The sequence below is a fragment of the Aethalodelphis obliquidens genome, unplaced genomic scaffold (genome assembly GCF_003676395.1).
Source record: "Aethalodelphis obliquidens isolate GAN/ISIS:26980383/991018 unplaced genomic scaffold, ASM367639v1 scaffold63, whole genome shotgun sequence".
NCBI lineage: Eukaryota > Metazoa > Chordata > Mammalia > Artiodactyla > Delphinidae > Aethalodelphis > Aethalodelphis obliquidens.
Genome location: NW_020838007.1, coordinates 9,608,843 through 9,630,950, shown reverse-complemented (window position 1 = coordinate 9,630,950; position 22,108 = coordinate 9,608,843). Strand labels below are relative to the sequence as shown.

At 42.4% G+C, this 22,108-nt stretch overlaps 1 protein-coding gene across 8 annotated transcripts in view; it reads right to left on the bottom strand.

Moving 5' to 3' along the window:
* The window catches only part of DLGAP1 (DLG associated protein 1), a 322,151-nt gene that overhangs the window by 95,895 nt on the left and 204,148 nt on the right, over window positions 1-22,108 (bottom strand). For 4 of the 8 annotated variants that reach the window (XM_027088553.1, XM_027088555.1, XM_027088556.1 and 1 more), the window contains exon 5: window positions 8,358-8,387. The exons of the other annotated variants lie outside the window; for them this stretch is intronic. In XM_027088553.1, the coding sequence (XP_026944354.1) occupies window positions 8,358-8,387 (30 nt within the window). The remainder of the gene's footprint in view (window positions 1-8,357; window positions 8,388-22,108) is intronic. 8 annotated transcript variants of the gene reach the window in all.

The following is a 22,108-nucleotide window of genomic DNA, read 5'->3' as shown; positions in this document are numbered from 1 at the left end:
TTTTTTGCGGTACGTGGGCCTCTCACTGTTGTGGCCTCTCCCGTTGCAGAGCACAGGCTCCGGACACGCAGGCTCAGCGGCCATGGCTCACGGGCCCAGCCGCTCCGCGGCATGTGGGATCTTCCCGGACCAGGGCACGAACCCGTGTCCCCTGCATCGGCAGGTGGGCTCTCAACCACTGAGCCACCAGGGAAGCCCTACCATGTGATTTTGATGGTATCTAACTTTGGTTAGATTTCCATTAGGTTACGTGCAATAAAATTATATTCAATTTAGTAAAAAAACCAAATTCATAATTACTTAGGCACACGATCATTACTCTTAAAAACTTATGAAATAACGTCAAGCAAAAGTAGAAGCATTGATTTTGAGAATTCAGTTTTTGAGCGAATGCAATAAAAATAAAGGCAGTAACAAAACAATATATATAAACATTAAAATATATTGAATACCTGTGTGCCAAACACTTTACTAGGTACTTCAACAGGATCTCATTTTATTTAGGCCTCTTAATCATCTGGATTGCTCAGTACTTTTAAGCCCATTTTATAGATGAGGAAAGTGTGATTCAGAGAGAGTGACTTGCTTCAGATTACAGTACAGCCAAGGAGTTATGGGGACAAGGTTTGAACCTAGGAATGTCCTTTATACTGTCCTCCAACAGAGTGTGTTCCAAACTCAGTGTTAGGAGTTTACACTTGAGGAGGCCATCTATAAAATCAACCGTGGTATACAGAAGGCTTAAAAGGAAATTAAACTTGCCTCTGTATCTCCTAACAGGCATGTGTTCAAGAAAAACTGTACTCAAGAGAGCTGTATCCGTTAGCTTTCTGTTTCCACCTAAGCATACATGGTGGTTAAAACTAGGAAACACCTGAAAATCCATACATATCTCCGAAACATTTCAGATCCATAAAGCTTTTGGGCCTGGGATCTGATTTTGCATTTCACTGACGTATTATTGTAAAAATGCGTTGGCTTTTTCCTCAGTGAAACCAAAGTCATCATGTGTATTCTTCCAACTTAAAGCATTAATGGCTTCAACCAAACCGTTGTATATACAGCTGTGGCAATATTTAGATAGGTAAGCATCTTAGTTGAATACCAAACGCACACAGGGTCAACATCAAGTTGATTTCACAGTTAATTTTAATGGATGTGATGGGTAATTTAAGAGGGTGTGATTTTTCCAGCTTCATACTCCAAACCAAAGCCTTAAGTGATTTCAGCAGTTGTCTAAATTATGGTGTGTCCCCAAATTAAGAGGAAGGTCAGACCACAATTTTAGATTGAAAATGTAAAGGCCATTTTCTAAATTTGGAACCAAAATACTAGAGGTGGCTTTAAAGTCACTATTGAATTGACTTCAAAGACTGCCAATGAGACCACTGTCCTTAAAAGCTGCCTTCTTAATGCGGCATCATAGAGTTGGTTATTTTTTTATATAAGAGCTTTGTGTGCACTGAAAACTTCCAGAAGATTGCTAAAAATAGTCAACGCATAAGCGCTGAAACTTACTCTCTTAAAAAACAAAGAGGAAAGCCAGGAAATAAATCAGTGACTTAAACTGGCAGCTTTTCCTTTACAGCTTGCCTTTGATTTATACATTTCTAGTTCCTGCCCCAGGGAGGGTGGTGAAGGCTATGCTTTGGCGCTTTGGAAGCAAACTGTCTTCTGAGTTATGCTAATCTCTTGCTAGGTGCTCAAGGCTGCTTATTCAGCACAGATTTTATTAGTTTTTGGCTATAGATGTAAAGATTTATAGAAGGCTGCTCTTGGGATGGCTATGGTTGTTGTCTCCTTAGTTTTCTTTATTCAAAAACTTCCATATTTTTGGTTAGTGTTGACAAACGGCGCACTCAGGAACACTGTGACCTTATAAACTAGTTCATAAGAAAACATTATTAATATTGATAAAAATCAGTGTTTACCTAACACTTTGTTTGTTGGACCAGCTGAAACCTTTCCTCTCCTCCCCACCCCCACCCAGGACTGGATGAGCAGGTAAGGCAATGATCCCATCTGATGGGAACACCTCCAAGTGGGGTTGCGATTGGACCCCAGCCCTGTTCACTTGGGCACGGAGCTCCCGTGAGGTGATCAAGGAGCTGTATTCCCATCTGAGGAGCTGCTTCCCTCAAAACTCTCTCAAAGCAGAGAAGCAAAGGTTTATTGTGGTTGTTTTCTATGGCTTTGCCCAAAATGACACTTTCAGCGGCGTGCCATCATATACTCCAGTGGAAGTGATCACTTGTTGGCTAGATCTTTGGACCCTGGAGAGAGGGAGGGCTGCAGGGCAGCTTGGGAAGTCAGCAGAGAGAGGGAAAGGTAGAGAAGAGAACAAGAGCTTAGAAGCACCTACTGTATACCATACACTAGGTTAAGTCCTTTACATGCATCAGCTTGTTTTAGTCTTTTCAGCTGCCCCAGGCAATAGAGATCTCCATCCTATTGGATAACTAGGCAAGTAGTTACTTGCCAAAACCATCCAGTTAGTGGTTGGCCTTCTGTTGCCTGAAGGGCCGTCTACTTTGCTTTCTGTGACACAGCAGAAACAGAAGTGCAGCTGGAATAGAGGAGGAGGGAGAGGGAAGGAGAGAAGGAGAAAAATGAAAACAACACAAAACAAAAAGGTGACTGTGAGAAAGTTCTGAAATGCTGCCACTGGTTATTCGAGGTGAACTCTTCCCAAGGTGAGGGTCATCCCAACAAAGACTGCGATTTAGGCAAAATTCAACTTCCATTTTATGGGTCACATGACTCTATCTCTGCCATTTCAGGAGGGTCCTAGTTTTTGGAAGCTACTTGGTAAATTCTCAGCTCAGTGCTCATTCTTCCCAGAGGCATTGTTATTTAATAGTACAATTTCACCAAAAGTATAACAATGCTCTGCAAAATACATTTGAGGAGAGAACCCTGACTGCTCAGTACAGTTGATCCAGAGTCCAGGTTAGCCCTGCAGGCAGAGGGTCTGGGTGTCTTTGCAGAAACAACTTTCTTGAGTCTTGACTTCAGTTTCTACAGTATTCTGTTTTTAGATCCCTGACACACTGCCCCCCTTCACTCTGGTTGAACGGGGAGGGATTCTTTCCCTGGAGGCAGCCCTTGCTTATCTCTGTAGCTCTCTGACTTGAAGGTCTGTAAAGATGTTTTGCTTTGATTTCCAGTAGTAAACATATTGAATCTTTATCCTAAATTTATTACTAGAAAGAGGTCCAATCAGCTATCTATTTGTTAATGGATCTACCACAGTCTAACCTGATGTATTGAGTATATGGCTTTGCTCAGAAAAAGAAAGATACAATGACAAGAACAAAATTCATCTGGAGGGGAATGATATCAATACATTTGGAATATTTTTTAAATGTTAAATTCATTTGGTGTTGCTACGGACTTAATATTTATGTCCCCCCCAAATTCATATGTTGAAATCTTAATCACCAAGGTATTAAAAGGTTGGGTCTTGGGAGGTGAATAGGTCATAAGGGAGGAGCCCTTGTGAATGGGATTAGTGCCCTTATGAAAGGGACACAAGAGAACTCCCTAGTCAGCTGTCTGCAACCCAGTAGGGGGCCCTCACCAGACAAGGAACCTGCCAGGGACTTGATCTTGGACTTTCAGGCTCCAGAACCGTGAGAGAGAAGTTTCTGTTGTTTAAACCACCCAATCTATGGTAATTTGTTATAGCAGTCCAAACAGACTGAGACTGGGGCATTTTTGGAAACACTGCATGTCACATTATGGAAAACAGAATTACTTAAGCAAAAGTATCTCATTCCTCAACACACATGAAAGGTCAGATCAACGCTTCATAACTGAAAAGCAGCTCTATGTTTACAGATTGACAATACAGACATGAAGCTGTGGGTGTTGTGAATTTTGAAAATGGGAACAAAGATTGAGTCACGTTTTTCCTTATTTTATTTTTACCTATTCTTGAGGAGTCATTCCATTCACTGGGTCTGAGGTCTTGAGGCCACAGTGAACATCACCTTGGATGTGACAACAGTCCTAAGTGCCCTGCTCTGTGGGGTTTATGGTACATGAGTCATTACCATGAAGAAAGACACTTTCAAAGTATCTAGTGGTGACCGTTTTGTAATGTATAGAGATATTGAGTCATGTTGTGCACCAGGAATTAACATTGTGTTGTAGGTCAATTCTACTTCAAAAACAAACAAACTCAAAGAAAAAGAAATCAGATTTCTGGTTATCAGAGGTGGGGAGGTGGTGGTAGGGTAGGGGGTGGGGAGTGGGGATGGGGGTTAGGAGGGGGGAATCGGATGAAGGTGATGAAAATGTACAAACTTGCAGTTATAAGATAAATAAGTACTAAGGATGTTAGGTACAACATGATAAATATAATGAACACTGCTGTATGTTATATATGAAAGTTATTAAGAGAGTAAATCCTGAAAGTTCTCATCACAAGGAAAATTTTTTTTATTTTCTAACTATATGAGGTGACGGATGTTCATTAACTTACTATGATGATCATTTCATGATGTACGTAACTCAAATCCTTACGCTGTCCACCGTAAGCTTATACAGTGCCGTATGTCAATTATATCTCAACACTGGAAGAAAAAAATTATCTAAATAAAATGAGGTGACAAGAAGAAAAAAGGAAAACAAAAGCTCCACAAGCCCAGCAGAGCTTTTGTTTATGAAATCGAAGCTGTTCATCGAGACACGGGATTCACAAGCAAAACGTTACCTCTGGGGTTAACTGAAAACCCAGCCCTCCCTCCAAAGGCACCATCGACAGTGGGGGCTTGGGTCACCATCTCGCCTCTTAGATTTCTTCCTAGAGGCTCATCTGTTCCCATTTTGAAAGACATGGAACTTTTCCAAAGAAACCAAACTTCGTTCCCTCACAGAGGCTTTCAGAAGAATTTGACAACATTTTGAAATTTCGGATTGTCACCTACCTACAAGGGATAAACAGGTCGCCTTTGAGGCAAGTCTCCTCACAGAGTGCACCTGGTTATCAGTCGCAAAGGCCTGTCCTCAGCCTCCGGGCTTGCAGCCTCCCAGCCCCAAGTGAGCTGGGAGTCGGATAAGGAGCTTCTGACTGGGGCTGGACCCTCTCTCCCCCGCTCTCTCCCTGGAAAGATTTCTGCAGGATGTCAGGGCAGTTCTAACTCAGGCATGACTCAGTGCTTCCATGACCTCCCTTCTCATTTTGCTTGGACAGGCTGGTACGTTGGTCCTACTTGTGGAAATATGTACCTCTTCCTCCTCCAATTTCAAGAGGGAATATCCCTTTTAAGAGGAATATTTAGAAGATTCTGTCATGGAATTCTTGCTATCGCCCCAACTATTTCTCCTTCTCCCCAGTTAGCTGTCTGGATGTTTCTCTCTTACCCCAATTTTCTTTTACTTTCTTTTTGACCGCATGTCTTGTGGGATCTTAGTCCCCTGACCAGGGATCAAACCCGGGCCCTCGGCAGTGAGCGCAGAGTCCTAACCACTGCACGGCCAGGGAATTCCCCCGAATTTTCTGAGTTTGAGGTTATCAATCTGAAATTAGAGTCCAGAACTCATCAGCGTTACCAACAAAACTTTGCAATTATTTCTTTCAAACCTAAATTTTTTCCTGTTCAAATATTTTTTCTTCATCGCAAAAGAAAGTATTGATGTGTGTTTCTCTTTCACCATAATTTTAAGTCTTTAAAATGTGAAAGGCCCATTCACTTTTAACCTTACCATTCCCGTGACATAAATAGCTTTTTCCTTTCTGCTGATTTTAGAAGCTTACGTGAAGCTGCAAAATGCTGAAGGGGGCAGCCCTGCTTCAGAAAAAGAGAACGGACAGACCTGCGTAAAAACAATACTCAGTAGGAAGTAGCACGTGGAATCTGTTGACGTTCTCTAATGATTTGACAATTGTTTTTCCTTAAAAAGAAGAGAAAAAGAAAAGGATAACCTACCTAAAACCTTAGTGCCATTCTCAGAGTTCTAGGATAATCCAGAACAGAGTCATTTTTAAAGAAAGGGAAATCGGTTTCATTTCTGGCAGTGATGCCCTCCACTGATCTGCATATTTCTTGCCTTCATAAGTGTAGAAGCCGCCTTGAGTCCGTTCCGCAGATGGAAGATAGCCAGTAAAGAGCTAAGCATTCACGTAGCACCACCATCTGAGGTTTGATTTCGAATCGAGACAACAGTGTCCAATGTACATCCCACAAAGCATGCTTGTTAAACTCTCCCCTTCCAGATGCACGGAGAGCGCATGCGTGGAACACCCCCTCCGCTCAACAACGGCGCCCCGGGGGCCCCCTGGACACACAGGTTCTAACACAGCTACAACACAGCATGCTCCCAAGCCTTCAAGCTACTACAGCCTGCAGCCAAGAAGCTGCCAGAAAGATGCTCAAGCAGCAGTCGAAATAGTCCTGACCTCTGGTACCCACGGCCACTCCCTGTGAGCCCCAGGAACTCAGAGTGATGAGGATGCCCTGAAAAAGCCCCAGGCAGTCATTCTGCCCCCTGCCCTTCTTCTTCCTCACTCTTCTTTTGCTCTGAAGACCATAAACCTGTTTGGGGGGTTCAGATGCAACCAGGAGTAACCATAGTTACGAGCAAAATGATGACGGGGCCATTGTTCTAGCAGAACAATAGTTTTTAAGTTATCTAATGTTCTCTTGGCTTTCTGGCTTTTTAAAAAATGTGTTTTTCCATCCTTCTGTTGTAAGTGGAATACTGTGCTTAGGCCAAGCAGGAAATATTAAAAGCTCTGACTTCAAAGCCATTCCTCGATAACACATCCAAACAGCCCAGTGTGGACCCACTGTTATCTGGAATTCTACAGATAATTAACTGAAACACGGCTTGACTTGCCACTGGGAGTTTCCACAGGCAAAGTCATCCTCATGGTCCTGCTTGCTTTCGTGGCTGTGTCTTCTGTTTTGTTAGCCAGGGTGAGGTTTGGATCATCTCTCAATAAAATTCCGTGTTTCTGTGCAGAGGAAACTTGAATCCCTGCTTGGCCTTGCAGGGGCCTGACACGTGCACTGTGCCTTCCCTCGTTCCTCGAGGGACATCGTTTAGCTCCTCTCTTGACCCTGAAATGCCACTGCCTGCACCATCTCCTGGTCCCTTCCTTACTTGAGAGAGCAGTGCACTTTCTGCCATGAATGTCAGAATTATTGCCTTTTTAATGTGTTTTGCAAAATACGATGGGACTAAATCCACTAAAAGGACAGAGCCCCCCGCTTTGGATGTGCCAGCCCCGTGGGGACATTCCCGAGTCCCTCTCTCATCTCCCAACCTACCAACTCCAGCCCACCCAGTCCCTTTGCTTGAGTCTAGCAGGTGGTCTCACCACTCCAACACCCGTGGCATTTTCCCGCTCCCCACCTCCACCCCCATGCGTTGCCCATTCGTGACGCCACATCTCTTCTGAAATTTGAAAACTCACCTTAAAGCCCACCACCTCTTCCAAGGAGCCTCCCCTGATTAAGTGGGGATGAAGAACCCTCCAATGCATGACTGACAAATCCCCAATAAACGAGAACACACACACACCCCCCACAACAAATAGACACTCACAAAGAGAGAAGATGACACATTCCCTGCTTGTGAAATGTAGGCTCCTCTGAGGGAAAGATGGCCGATTTTATACCAATAACTAGTAAGTCATTTCAAACAATGAGGTGTTTTTAACATCATTTTGGGGGTTACTCAGTGAAACACGGCTGTGTCTTCTCTCCCCCACCGGCCCTCCTTTTACTTTAAATCCCTCTTCATTTTCTTCTCAGTTTCTCAAATGCACAATTCTAGGGGGCTGCCCAGTGTGGGTGACATGGGTGACACTCAAGGAAGCTGGTTCTTGCAATACTTCCTGGGTGGTACCTCGTGTTTGGAGACTGGCAAATGCCCTAACCACTTAATTTCCTCATCAGGAAGCTATAATGACTCCATGCCTGCAGACATCCTGGGCAAACATGTCTGCTACATTGGGATAAGGGACCAAAACCCTCTAGAAAAGGTTCTACTGAAAGAAGGGGGGCAAGGTTCCTGACAAGACTCAAGGTCCAGCCTCAGATAAGGATGCTGCAGAGGGAAGGGCTCTCTAAGGAACTGGGCCCGAGACCATCCCATCAGGGACAGAACCAAACACATTTGCTCTCATCAATGCTGCTGCTGGGGTCAGTGTTAAGGCCACTCATGGGGGCGCTGAGAGACGCGTGGCATAAAGGGACCAGGACGAGGAGAAACACAGATGGAATGGCGGTAGCTGGCAGTTAGAACATGGCTTCAGACACCACGGCCACAGAAGCGGTGTAGCTACAAAGCCACGCGGTGCAACCTCGAAGCAAAACATTATTGATTTTGTGGTTGTAAAAACGTACCTTCAACTGCAGAACTCAGTTTTATGACACCTTGAATAAAAACAAAAAGTGGCAGTTATAGAAGGGATCCAAATTACCTTTGCCAGGCTTCTCACATACACACATGCTTCAGAACTGGATTTTTTTTTTCCTGGCTTTTTGAGAATTCAAGTAAACAGATATCAACTTCAAAAACGAAGTAATTTTCAGTCGTTGATTAGACCTCCTGAGTGTCTTCATCTCCCCACTAGTACCATTTGGGAGCGTTTTTCACTTAAATAAGGGATCTGACGTGTGTTTGGATGAAACAAAGGCCGAGTCTCAAGAGTCTGAACGACTGTGTCTGTAGATAAATCATGCTGGATGATGGATGGATAAAACTTCACTAAAAAAGACACCAAGGTCTAATATTTCCTACTTAAACTGTGTTCAGAGATCATTTGCTACGTGTTGGGACAGGGTTTCTGTTGAGATACATAACAGGTGGTTAAAAATCATGGTGTGATACGGCAACATCCTTTTCTGGGGTGATTGGACCTGAGGCCACTTCTGGTCTCCTGGGTTCAGTGTTCCCATCCCCTGCAGGTCAGTGGAGGGGCTGAGCTTGTCAAATTTTTCACGAAGCAAATAGACACTACCCTTGATTGGATATTCATGTGCCTTTTTGGTGAATTGAAAGGTGAAAATACTAAACTAAATTAGACCTGGTCCAATAGTTTGATTTTGAAAGTTTCTTTTTTTATAAGTCATAATTATAAATAAACAAATATTTCCCAAACCCTATGTGATAGCCATGATACCTTAGGGCTGAAAAAACAAAGTCTACAGTTTCATTGGGTTGAAATTCTGGTTCTCTTGCAAACAGGAGGAGTCTTAAAGGAAAAATGGAAACAAAATCCTTTTTCATACTGGCAAACCGAACTGCTATCAGCTTGAGCACACGCTGATTTTAACAGATTCTGTTCACAAAGAGACAAACTCGCTCTCCTTTATAACTTTCTGGAAAAAACTGCTTTTAAGTTACCAGTCGAATTTCATCTTTCCTGTGGAACCAGTAATGTCTGGTCAATGTTTAACAAGGGACTCTCCAGAGGAAAAAGTGTGCCTGTATTGTGTGTATATATTATGAGTTTTACTGATATAAATGATATACACAAACTATACATAATAGTAAAATATACCGTCTTCTTTATTGCAAGTTCCATGTAGCCAATAGATTCTCACAGAATACTTCTGTTGATTTGGGCCCAACTCTTGTATTCATAGCCAGCAAATCAATCATGATTTGACAAAAATCATGTACTGAATTTCATCCCAGTTTGCTCTTTTCCCAATAAATTCATTATCATTATATCTTTTATGTGAGCTGCTGTTAAACTATTTTTCACTTTTGTATAAATTATTTTCATTAGATTAAAACTCTTTCAACATCAACACTATGTAAATACTCCCACTAAGGCCTATGTCGAGGTACCAGCTTGGATGTCAATGAACGTGGCTTTGGGAAGAGATGGGTAGTAGCAAAACCATCATGTAGTATTTCACCACACACGGACAGGAGACATAAAAAACCCCAAGCGCATGGATAGTAAGATGTAGTCAAACGATTAGAAGTAAAGAGTTTTAGGTATTTATTACCTTTGTTTTTTAATGTAATTATAATTGGAAGTTTGCCTAATTTGATTTGTAATAATGGCTATGTTTAATAATGGACTTAGAAAATTCCCGACAATGTAACAATTCGCTTTTGCCAGCTGGTATGAACCAGGTCTGACACACCATGGCCATAACTGATGTTTCTTTCTACTCAGGGCCAGAGAAGAAAATCTTGACCTTCCAAATACTTTCTGAGATATTCACAAAAGGGGCTGTAATTTAACCAAACAAGCCAAATGTGAATAAGCTGAGCATTTACTATTATTTTGCCAGTAATTTCACAACCTCTTAAACCTGTCATACGCAAAAATATACTATACATAGGTCACCTTGGAAATAACAGTCATTGACCATCAACTAAGAACACAAGCTAAACGGTTTTGGCATTCTTTTGGTCAGGCAACCATGCCAAGAGGTATGAGTCATTGGCTTAGTAAGCAATGATCCTGTCTTTTTTAAACTGTGGAATCTTTATGCAGGAAACCAGGTCAGAATATTGATTTTTTTCCAGCCATGTTTATTTCTGTGCGCAACTATGGTGTCAGCAACTCTCACTCAAATGAAAGGACAACAGTGCGACCTAATCAGTGTGTAGAAACAGGCTTGATGCAAGTAAGCAAGATGTGGGTGGTGGTGGATGGCAGCCCAGGAATGCATTTATAGAGTAAGGGATAAAAAGGTCCATTAAAAAACAAAATTCGGACTTTAGAACTCTAAGTGTAAACATTATTTTAACAAAAACATTAGTGATTTGTTACTCCATATGTACTTCTCTTATTTTTTTAAACCCCAAATCAAGCTTTTCCCTATAGCAGGATAGGCTTTTATATTGCAAGGTTAACTATGTTATAGTGAAAATCTAGAATTGGCTAAATCTGGTTAGGTAGCTAATATTAACATTATACAAAAACTTATAGAACGAGAAGCTATTTCCTTTATCTTAAAATAGAAATATTAAAAAAATGAATATTTAAGAAATGATTGATGTTGGTGCTGAAAAGCTACACGTAGCATCGCTGACTTCTAGGACACACAGTAGACATTGTCTGGTGACTGGCTGACATTGACATTGCCTGGAATTCAGGGTAAGCCGGAAACACATACATATATGTATATATACACACAGTGGAGCCTACCCATCCCCTCTCCCCCATTTAAATCTTCATAGTCCACCGAAATGTTTTTTCCACCTAATGACTCACCTCAGTTGATCTAAAGTCATTCTTAGGAGAAAGGGTCAGGTTGAAATAATTCATGCTAAAGTGTGAATGACTAGGACTCACTAAAACCCTGCAGTGACATCTCATTATTGTTAAAATGCTCATCAAATGTTTAACCCTGGCCATTGAGGCCCTATGTGATGCATTCCTGCTTATTTTCTTATTTCTTCTACTTCATTTCAGGTGACTCTCTCCCTCACTCAAATGCTTTAGCCGCTTGGTTTTCTCTCTGTACTTTGCAGTGCTAATTCCTTTTTGTCCCCGCTCCACCCCTACTTGCTGCTCCCTCCGTCTTGAAAGCTCTCCCCCAAACTGCTGGATCTTCCCACAGCTAGCTCTTTCTCTTCATTCAGCTTTTACTGCAAATGTCACTTTCTCAAAGAATCCTTCCTTGATTACCGTATTTATAGCAGTCCCAGTAAGAATTCTCTGGCCCATCTCTCTCTTTTATTTATTTATTTGTTTTTTTGCGGTACATGGGCCTCTCACTGTTGTGGCCTCTCCCGTTGCAGAGCACAGGCTCCGGACGCGCAGGCTCAGCAGCCATGGCTCACGGGCCCAGCCGCTCCGCGGCACGTGGGATCTTCCCGGACCGGGGCACGAACCCGCGTCCCCTGCATCGGCAGGCGGACTCTCAACCACTGAGCCACCAGGGAAGCTCCCTTATTTTTTTTTTTTTATAGCAGTTATCACTACTTAAAGATTATCTCATTGATTTAGTGTTTGGTTCTTTGTTTTGGGCTGTTTTTCCTCATTAGAACGTGAGCAGAATGAGAACGGGAACCTGGTCTTGCTTGCTGCTGTAACTCCCTTGACCAGAACAGTGCGTGGCATACAGTACATACTTAATCAATATTTATCAGACGAAAAAGTGATATTTGCCAAGTGTTTCCAGGTGTCTTCAAAGAAAATCTGATCAATCCCAGCAAGTGTAATTCAAACATGTTATCTTAATTGTGGATATCATTGAGCAGAATCCTAGGTTTTATTCTGTTGACCACTGACTATTTCTATTCAGAGGCTGGTCTTCATGGAGATTAGTGAACATTGATGTGTGGAGTGAATACACAAAAATTACAGTAGAGATTAGGTTTCAGGATTATAATGTAAAAAGTCCCCAAGAAGTAAGTTTAGCAACGTTAGGTTTAGGGTTACGGTTAGGGTTAGGGTTAGGGTTAGGGTTACGGTTAGCGTTAGGGTTGGAAGCAAGATTATGCCCTAAGTGGACTTCAAGGAGTATTAGCTAATTGATTTTATATCCAAATATCTCTAGAATCTGCAGTTTTCTTGCCTCTACTGTCATTACCCCAGGCCACATTGCCATAGTAATGTTCACAGGAATCTGTATGATAAGATATGGATTGAGAAAGAGGAACTAAGAAAGAGCCATTCTGTTTTTAATAACCTTCTTCCAATGCATTCTTTTTTTTGGCCGTGCCTTGTGGCATGTGGGATCTCAGTTCCCCTGAACAGGGATTGAACCCTGTGCCCCCTGCGTTGGAAGCACGGCGTCTTAACCACTGGACCATCAAGGAAGTCCCTCAGTGCATTCTTATACTGCAGCTGGAGTGATCTTTTCAAAAGGCAAGTCCAATTATGTGATATCCTCTCCCTTTTAAAATTCTTAAATGGCTTGTCATTACTTTTAAGATAAAAGCCTTTATTCAAAAGCCTTAACATGACTTGCAAAGCCCTACATGATGTCACCCATAGTGGAATAAAAATGGTCACAAATTCTTCCGTACACCTCCCGTAGAGAGATGTGGGCTATGTCCCCTCTTCTTGAATCAGGGCCAGCTCTGAGACTGCTTTGACCATTAAAGTACAGTGGAAGTGATGCTGTCCCAATGTCTGTGCCCAGGCTTTATGAAGCAGGCAGCCTCTTTTTTTCTGTCTCTGGAAACCCTGACATACCAGGTTGGAAGTCCTAAGACTGCTGTGATGGAGAGACCAGGTTTAGACATTCTAACTAACAACATCTGCTGAGGGAAGAAGCTAGAAGGCCTTGAGGAGACTGCTGGTGAAAGCTAGGAGGACAGGGAAAACTTGCCACCGTCCTCCCAAACTGGGAGACTAGAGAAAAGGCAACTCTTCTGATATAGAGACAGGACGCTTGGCAACATTGTCACCTGTAGTAACATGGAAAATAAAAAAATACCTGATGAATTCGTAGATTTTAGTAAGGAGATTTGCAGGTAGAATGCTTAAAGTGCCAGTTGGTTCTTTAAAAAAGTTGCATATGATAATGTATAAAGAAAGATGAGTTAAAAAAAGGAACTGTTCAGTTTTCAAGCAAAATTTAGAAGAAATATATAGAGCTAGTACTTGTTGGTTTAAAAAAAGATAAAATGGTTTCACATTCCTAGTTTTGTCAAAGGCAAGAGGCTCTCAACTTAGAAATTGACTGATGGTGGAGATCATCTCAAGCGTGTGGCCGTAAGACCCTTTTCTTGCCTTCAGAAAGACTTAAGTGTGCCTCAAGCTTCTAAAAGAGACAAAAATTCTTCTAAGAATCCTAAGGGTGTTTTCCCACGGCACCCTGACTCTGAGCCCAGGCCAAAGAAGGGATTGTCTTGAGGAGAATTGTGGATGTGTGTTTTGTCTAACAGAGTGAAGTCTAATAAGATTCATAGGAGACCCACAAAGATTTCAAGAGCAGTGTATTAATGTACACATTATCAGCTTGGATAAAAATGGGCAGAGGTAGTTCAAAGTGGAAGAGTCTTTAAAGCCCCCAAACGTCTATGGGCAGGAAATAGGCTGAGAAGATTATTCAGTGGCAAATGCCATTTCTTATGTGCTAAGGACTAAATTGTGTTCCCCTCGCCCCTTCCCCAAATTCATACGTTGAAGCCCTAACTAACCCCTAATGTGATGGCATTTGGAGATAGGGCCTTTGGCAGTTACTTAAGTCTAGATAAGGTCATGAGGGTGGGGCTCCCATGATGGGATTAGTGCCTTTGAAAGAAGAGGGAGAGAAATATATTACTCTCCCTCTCCACATGTATGCACTGAGGAAAGGCCATGTGAGCACACAGCAAGGTGTCCATTTACAAGACAGGAAGAGAGTCCTCACCAGATCCTGACCATGCTGGCACCCTGATTTCAGACTTCCAGGCTTCAGAAGTGTAAGTAATAAATATCTGTTGTTTAAGCCATCCAGTCTATGGTATTTTGTTATGGCAGCTTGAGCTAACTAAGACATTATGGAAACAGGATAACTTAGGAGGTATGACCAAGAGTTTTCAGGGTGGCAACCAGAACTGCAGAGAGTCAGGGAGCAGGACTGGGCCCTCCAAGTCAAGGAACTGGCAGTATGTGGATTTCAGAACTGCTCCAGGCCAGTGATTGCTCTGTGCCTCCTTTTCCTCCACTCTTTGAATGAGAATGCTCACTGCATTGATCTCACCTCTGTACTATCCATATATGCTGGGTTGGTATGTGTGTGTGTATGGTGGGGGTATTACACTTTTCATTTCAGTTCACAAGTCTTCATATTGAGATCAGCTGTACTAGAGAGCTCTATCAAAGATGCCTTATCAGCACTTGACCCTTATTTAGATGGTAAGAACCTGGACCTCAAACTTGAACTTAATGCCATAATAAGATGACTTTTCTGGACGGCTTTAGGAGTGAGTACATTTTGCCTACAGGGGAATGTAAATAGTTTGTGTCCAATGGTGAACCATGGCTGACTAAAGATAGCCACAAATTATTTGAAACTGTTCCCATTGAGAACAGTTGTTCCCCTTGACCTGGGTGGGCTCTGTGACTGCTCTAACCAATAGAATATGGTGAAAATGATGCTATCTTGGCCCGACCTTAATAGTTCCTGTCTCCCGGGCACTCTCTCTGGGAGCCCTGAGCTGCCCTGTAAGACGTCTTAAAGCTGCAGTGCTGGAAGGGCCACTTACAGGTGCTCTGTTCAACAGCCCCAGCTGAACACACACCCCCAGGCCCCCGACATTGAAACTAAGGTACCATGTGAATAATGCCATCCCGGATCTCCTAGACCAGCCCAACCTCCAGCTGAATATGCAACAGAAGAATCATCCAGGTGAACCCTGTCTAAGTTCATGTCCCATAAGATCGTGGGGTATACGAAAGCAGTTGTTTTTAAGCTCCTCTGCTATGTTTTGGAGTCATATGTTACGTAGCAACAGGTAACTGAACCTGAGCCCAAATTCTCTGACCTTACCTGGCATCTCAGCCCTTAGCAATCGGTACTCCGGTCACACCACGCTTTAGGTCTCTGAATATTAACATGTGCCCTCTGTCACTCTTCCTGATCTTCCAGCTCTTAGCTTATGAGGATTTTCTCAGGGAAGTTCTCCCTGACCCTCTAAATTAGTTCCTTTGTTACAGTAGATTCTCCTGCAAAAACTGTGTTTCTTTCAGAGCAATTATCTCTGTGATTATTTCATGAATGCCAGCTTCCACTTCTAGATTGTGAGCAAGACACTTTGATCAACGATTTCCAGAGTCAAGTAGTGTGTCTGGACACAGTGCTGAATAAATATTTAAGTAGATGAATGGAAATATTTGATGCAGCTGATAAGGACTCCCTCCTCACCAGAGAATCTAATAACTGTGTCACTATTCTTCTCTCTCACACATTGTGAACTTTTGGATTCAAAGTTGTTGTAACTGAGGAAAGACAATGTGACTTAATATCTGTCTGTGATGGCAGCTCAGCACAACTGAAGTTGCTGAAGTTCCTTTTGGTCACTGCTATGCAGAGAAGAGGAAGCTGAAAATTGCTTCTGTGTGTGTGTGGGCACAGGAGAGCAGAGGAAAAAAAACTGTCCGTGTTCTCACATTTATGTCTTTGCTGGAAATTAGGGAGCTTTCCTGAGAATCTAAAGAAAGTTGTGGGTACTCAACTTTCTAAATGATTTCTAAATTTAAGTTTAGAAATAATTTCTTACTAGATTGTGAGCTCTTTTCTGCCCTACCCCTTCATCCAAAACTGTGGCCGGAAAGAACTGCAGGAGGGCTGATGTCTGGGTAGATTCTATAACGTCCATTACCTCTGCTTCCAAGACTATTTTCTAAATATCTAACTTGCAGTCTACTGTTTTTTAAAAAATGTATTTCCGTACTTATTGAGTCTTGTTCATGTGGAAAATAGATGGGTCCACTGGAAACTGTCTTTCTTAAAATTTTTCTGCTGTTTCCTTAAGTTCTTTGTCATTTTTGCTGTATGTGAAATAAGGTCCCTATAAATGTCCTTAAAATGTCCATTTCATAATTTTAAAAGGATTTTCCTTTGCCTCATTATAGTTCTCTTAACAGTAGTCTCCAAATGGGCCTATGTACAATATTAAAAATTTTTTTAAATTATTTTTTGGCCATGCTGCGTGGCTTGCGGTGTCTTCTTTCCCCGACCAGGGATTGAACCCGGGTCCAACGCAGTGAAAGCCCGAGTCTTAACCACTGGACCGGCAGGGAATTCCCTACAATATATATATATTTTTTTCCTACAATATATTTTTTAAGAGGGTTTAGTAGGGCTCCAATCAGAGAAAAGAAGACCTCCGTTTCCATTTACGCATAATATTCATAATATAATTTAAAAGAAAACACTCCCCAAATGGCAGGGTTACTATGTAGACCGACATAACCCACCTCCTCTGAGCGCGTTCACACACTCTGGGACGTTGTCCATTTCCATGGCTCTGATTTGTCCTCCCTCCCTAAGCGCACAATACCGTACTTGTCCCTTTTGAACGTGTAACAGATTAAAGAGCTGGGCAGGAGGCAGATGTAGACACACCTTTGATCTCTCATCCTTGGGGCTTAAGGGAGGGCACACACCTGGCGGCTGCTGAGCCGGAAACAGAACACAGGCCCGATTGGAATTACCTTCAAGGGAGCCGCAGCTCCGCCAAAGAGGCAGCTGGGTACGCTGCAAGGACGCGGAGGGAGGAGAGCCCACGATGGGCTGAGGACGCAATAGAGTCCCAGCCGTGTGAATTCGGGCTGGCTGGGGGCTGGTTAGATTTCTCAGGCAGAGTATGGGGAAGATCAGGCAGCTGTATTGAGAAAAAATTTGAAGAAATTCTTTTGCAAATAATATTGCAAAACGTTCAGCTGTGCACAAATGCTGAAAAGCAATTTTGACGGCAATTCGGGAAGCTTTTCGAAGAAACGATTTTTAAAAGTTTTTTTTTTTTTTCCTTAGCGAAACTCTTCTTTTTATTAAGGATTTCACCTTTGCACCAGGATGCTTTAAAAGTTCGTAGTCAAAACAAGATCTGGAGCGTTTCCTGTGATTTTTGGTGAAACCGCATTGCCCCCTGGTGTTTGCGTGCTGTTTTACACCATCACGTGGAAAGCCCGGAGAATGCCCGTCAAGCCGTGCAAGGATGCTGCTTCCAGTCTTATCCGGGGTCACAGAACATAGACATGGTTTGACAAAACATGGAATGAAATTTTAAAATTCAGATTCTTTTCTTCTCCACCCTCTGCGGAATCTTCGAGACTTCCAAGTAGCTTTTAAAAGAAATGGATCAGATTCTAATCTGCCAGTTTTTTGTAAGTGGTCATAGGAGTGGCTGCGGCACACTTAACCCATTTTTCAGAACCAACTCAAATATCTCCTGTGTTGTAAAACCTTTCCTGGCGTCTTCTCTGCATTTGGTACACACCCGAACTGTCCTGCCTCTCTCTGCCTTCATGCTTCTCTCTCTGATGGAAACTTGAAAGGGAGGATTATACCCGATTTATATTTGTATCCACCGTGACTAGCACAGTGCACAGTGCCTGGCAGAGTATGTGTACAATGAAAATTTATTGTTTGTTGGTTGCATGTAACAATGCCGTTCACAAAAGGATCAAATACACTTCCTAATCAACAGCAGCTGAAAGTCAATATGGCCACAGAATTGGAGGCAGGAGAACGTGGTCCTTGGATGGGGCTTAGCGGGGGTCCTGAAGCTCCCTGAAACTGTGCAGGCACCATGTCCAATTATGGAGGAGAATGGTTAGAATAATCTAAAACTAGAATCTATCTACCTCTAACAATCTAGAAATCTATACAATGGTTCAAACTTCTGTTTCCTCCCCCAGTGAACCTCTACTCTAAAAAGATCATGAGTATATTCATTATCACCAGTTCAATCACAAACTTCTTTGGGGCAGACATGTCTGGGAGTACGTGTAAAGCTGCTGAATGATACTATTGAAGATACTGGGGCATGTTGACTGAGTCCATCATTCCCGAGCTGAGTGATAATGAGAGGGAAACACTGGGGTCTAGGGCAGGTTATGAGTATCGAGAGGCACTCTGCAAAGGAACAGAAACTGTGAATCAAGGGTACCTATACCTATGTATAATGTGTATGGTGTTATTCTGCTTTAGATCTCATCTTAGGGCAGACAAATGACCAGATCTGAAGCATCTGTTACATTAGGATGGGTCGAGAGAGTGATATTATTAGCAAGACTGCTTTTTAGGTTATAATATTATCACATTAATCCTATCCATAAAAGCTCCTTGACGTCACTTATTATGCTTGTATTCAGTTAAAATAAAAAATTTCAAGGAAGCCCTCACAGTAGAGGCACGATTCATGGTTGTTAAGAGCTTGAATTTTTTTTTTTTAATTATCACATGCTAGTGACTTTATTATTATTATTATTCTTTGGCCGCACTATGCGGCTCGTGGGGATCTTAGTTCCCTGAACAGGGATCGAACCCAGCCCCCTGGTGCAGAGTCCTAACCACTGGACCACCAGGGAATTTCTAAGAGCTTCAATTTTGGAGTCAAACTGAACAGATACAAATACTGACTGCATCACTGACTAGCCATTTGACCCTTGGAAAGGTCATTAAACTTTTCTGTGTCTCAGTTTCCTCAGCGGTCAAAACGAGGATGCCACTAATAGCATAGACTGTCTGGTGTTGGTAAATGTCTGTGGTGTTTGTTGGTGAAGAGGACCACGTGAGTTTCCCACTATGATTGACTAAGGGCTGATAAAAAAAAATTCTGTACTCTTGAAAAAGTCCTTTCTATGAGACATCGTTAAAACCCCGAAATACAGAGGAATGTTCTAGGTAGTGAGGCTTCTCCAGTGCTGGTCTTGTCCCTGAGGATGGCCTCAGTGCACACCTGGACTTCAGCACATCTCTGACACTTCTAGACCAGCATGACTGGGCCCCTGGAGTATGTTGGGACTCGAGATTGTCCATTCTCGCCTCATTCCAGTACAGAGCTCTGCCCTCAGGGCTAGCTCAGAGCCCGAATGGCTGCTAGCAGTGGGGGTCAAGGGCAGTCTACTTTGGCCCTGGTTCTTTCCAAAGGCATCTGGAATATGCTGCTGTGGCTTAAAATTATTTTGAGCTGATGACATTTGAGAATGGGTTTCTCTTTTTGAACTCTCTTATCTGCTTAAAAGTAGAGCCAGCTCGGTTGTCATAAATCCACTCTCCAGGAGTTCCTGCAACCAGGTAAGACTGATTCACCACCAGAGAAGAGAAATGTCACCACATTTAAGCAGATATTGTCATAAAACGATCATATCTCTCATCTATCCTCCCCAGGGCCCATTTATCTTTCCTGAGTCATTGGTTACGTGCTCTTTCCTCCCCTTCCCCTAGTAAGAGGGTATAGAAGCCTCAAATTCTAACTACCTCCTTGAGTTATATTTTTCTATGAATTCCCATATGTACCTGAATTAAACTCTGTGTTTTCTCTGGCTAATCTGTCTTTTGTCAGTTTAATTTGCAGGCCCCCAAGGAAATAACACAAGAGGGTAGAGGGAAAATATTTCCTCCCCAACACATTCTTATATGGCTTTGCCCAAATATTGGACTCTGCTCCGCTAAATATCTACTCAGATCCTCAGAGCTAGCTTGGCTCCCTTCATCAGGATATTCTCAGTTTAAGGAGCTGTCCACCATAAATGAGAAACAGAATGCCCCATGATGTGTTATTATGCAAATATTACACCTGTAATATTTGATGTGTTAATATTTGTAAAGCCTCTTTGAACAACGGCTGACAAATACAAGTGCTAGGTAACGGTTAAGGAAAAATAAATATTCACTAGATTGTACAATCCCAGTCTTTAAGACAAAGCAAGGCAGACTAAGTCTAGCGTTCTAAGCCTTCTAGATTTTTTTTTCATTTTGCGCTGCATCTTTATAATCCCCCACATGTGATGACGTAAAAAAGTGAATACTGTTAAGAAGGCTAAAACTTTTTTTTTTTTAAATAAATTTACTTATTTATTTTTCACTGCGTTGGGTCTTCGTTGCTGTGCGTGGGCTTTCTCTAGTTGAGGAGAGCGGGGGCTACTCTTTGTTGCAGCGTGAGGGCTTCTCATTGCAGTAGCTTCTTGTATTGTGGAGAATGGGCTTTATGTGCACGGGCTTCAGTAGTTGTGGCACGTGGGCTCAGTAGTTGTGGCTCGCGGGCTGTAGAGGGCAGGCTCAGTAGTTGTGGTGCATGGGCTGAGTTGCTCTGCGGCATGTGGGATCTTCCCGGACCAGAGCTGAAACCCATGTCCCCTGCATTGGCAGGCGGATTCTTAACCACTGTGCCACCAGGGAAATCCAAGAAAACTAAAACTTTTTAATTGTTGGAATAAGATAATCAAAGTGAGCTCATTTTAGCTAACTTCTGCCTTTTGAAGTCTAACTGAGAATGTCATTTTTAAACGTGTGCAAGGCATATTCAGACTTATACAAAATGGACTGGGGGGACGACTGGAGAGATAAATGGTGGTAATAACCACTAAATATGGTGCAAAATTATGCATCCTGGGGGAGCCTGGAAATGTATGTTCTCTTTCAAGAGGAGATGAGACAGAAAATTGAGCCTATAATGTGATTTCTAAAGGCATATGATCTTCAGTGAGCTAAATGGGGCTTCCAGGGAATTCCACTGCGTTCCAAGCAAACCTGGCAACTGATAGCTTCCTGGACAGCTGTTTCTCCCATCTATTCCCCAAATTCTTTTTTGTTAGCTGTCGGCTAAATCTTTATGTGAGTGCAAAAGCCACCCTGCAGAAACAAATTTGTCTTAGAGGTTTTCCTTTTCATTTGGTAAGTGATGTGCAAAAATTCTGATTGTCCTTCTCAAAGTCTGCAGTGAAAAGGCAAGGGTATGGTTTCTACAAGTACAATCAAGCATAACATTGTGTTATGTTTAGGAGAAATTTCCAAGTCATTTCTATTTCAATATCTCCAAATGTATAGAACAATTCTGCTTATATTAACCACATCCTGAAGTTAACAACTGACAACTGTCCGGTAAGCGAAATGGTCCATATTTGGTCTATAAACCATCTAACATTAACTTTTCCATAACTAAGCACATTGAAATCAAGTCAGTCTATTAGTTTTATGTGAGGTGTTTTTTTTTTTTTAAAAGAATTTATTTAGTTATTTATTTTTGGCTGCATTGGGTCTTCGTTGCTGTGCACGGGCTTTCTCTAGTTGTGGTAAGCAGGGGCTACTCTTTGTTGAGCCGGCTTCTCACTGCGGTGGCTTCTCTTGTGCAGAGCATGGGCTCTAGGCACGCGGGCTTCAGTAGTTGTGGTGCACGGGCTTAGTGGCTCCGTGGCATGTGGGATCTTCCCAGACCAGGGCTTGAACCTGTGTCCCCTGCATTGGCAGAAGGATTCCTAACCACTGCACCATCAAGGAAGTCCCATATGTTAGGTTTTTAAATTAAGAACATCTATGTGTGGTGACGGATATTAACTAGACTTATTGTGGTGATCATTCAGCCACATATACGAGTATTGAATCATTACGTTGTACACCTGGAAATAACATGTTATATGTCAATTATACCTCAGAAAAGGACATCTGAAAAGGTTAAGCTGCTTGACTCTTGGTTGAAACCGTTTACTAGCCTCCCATTACAAAACTTTCAAAATCCTTCA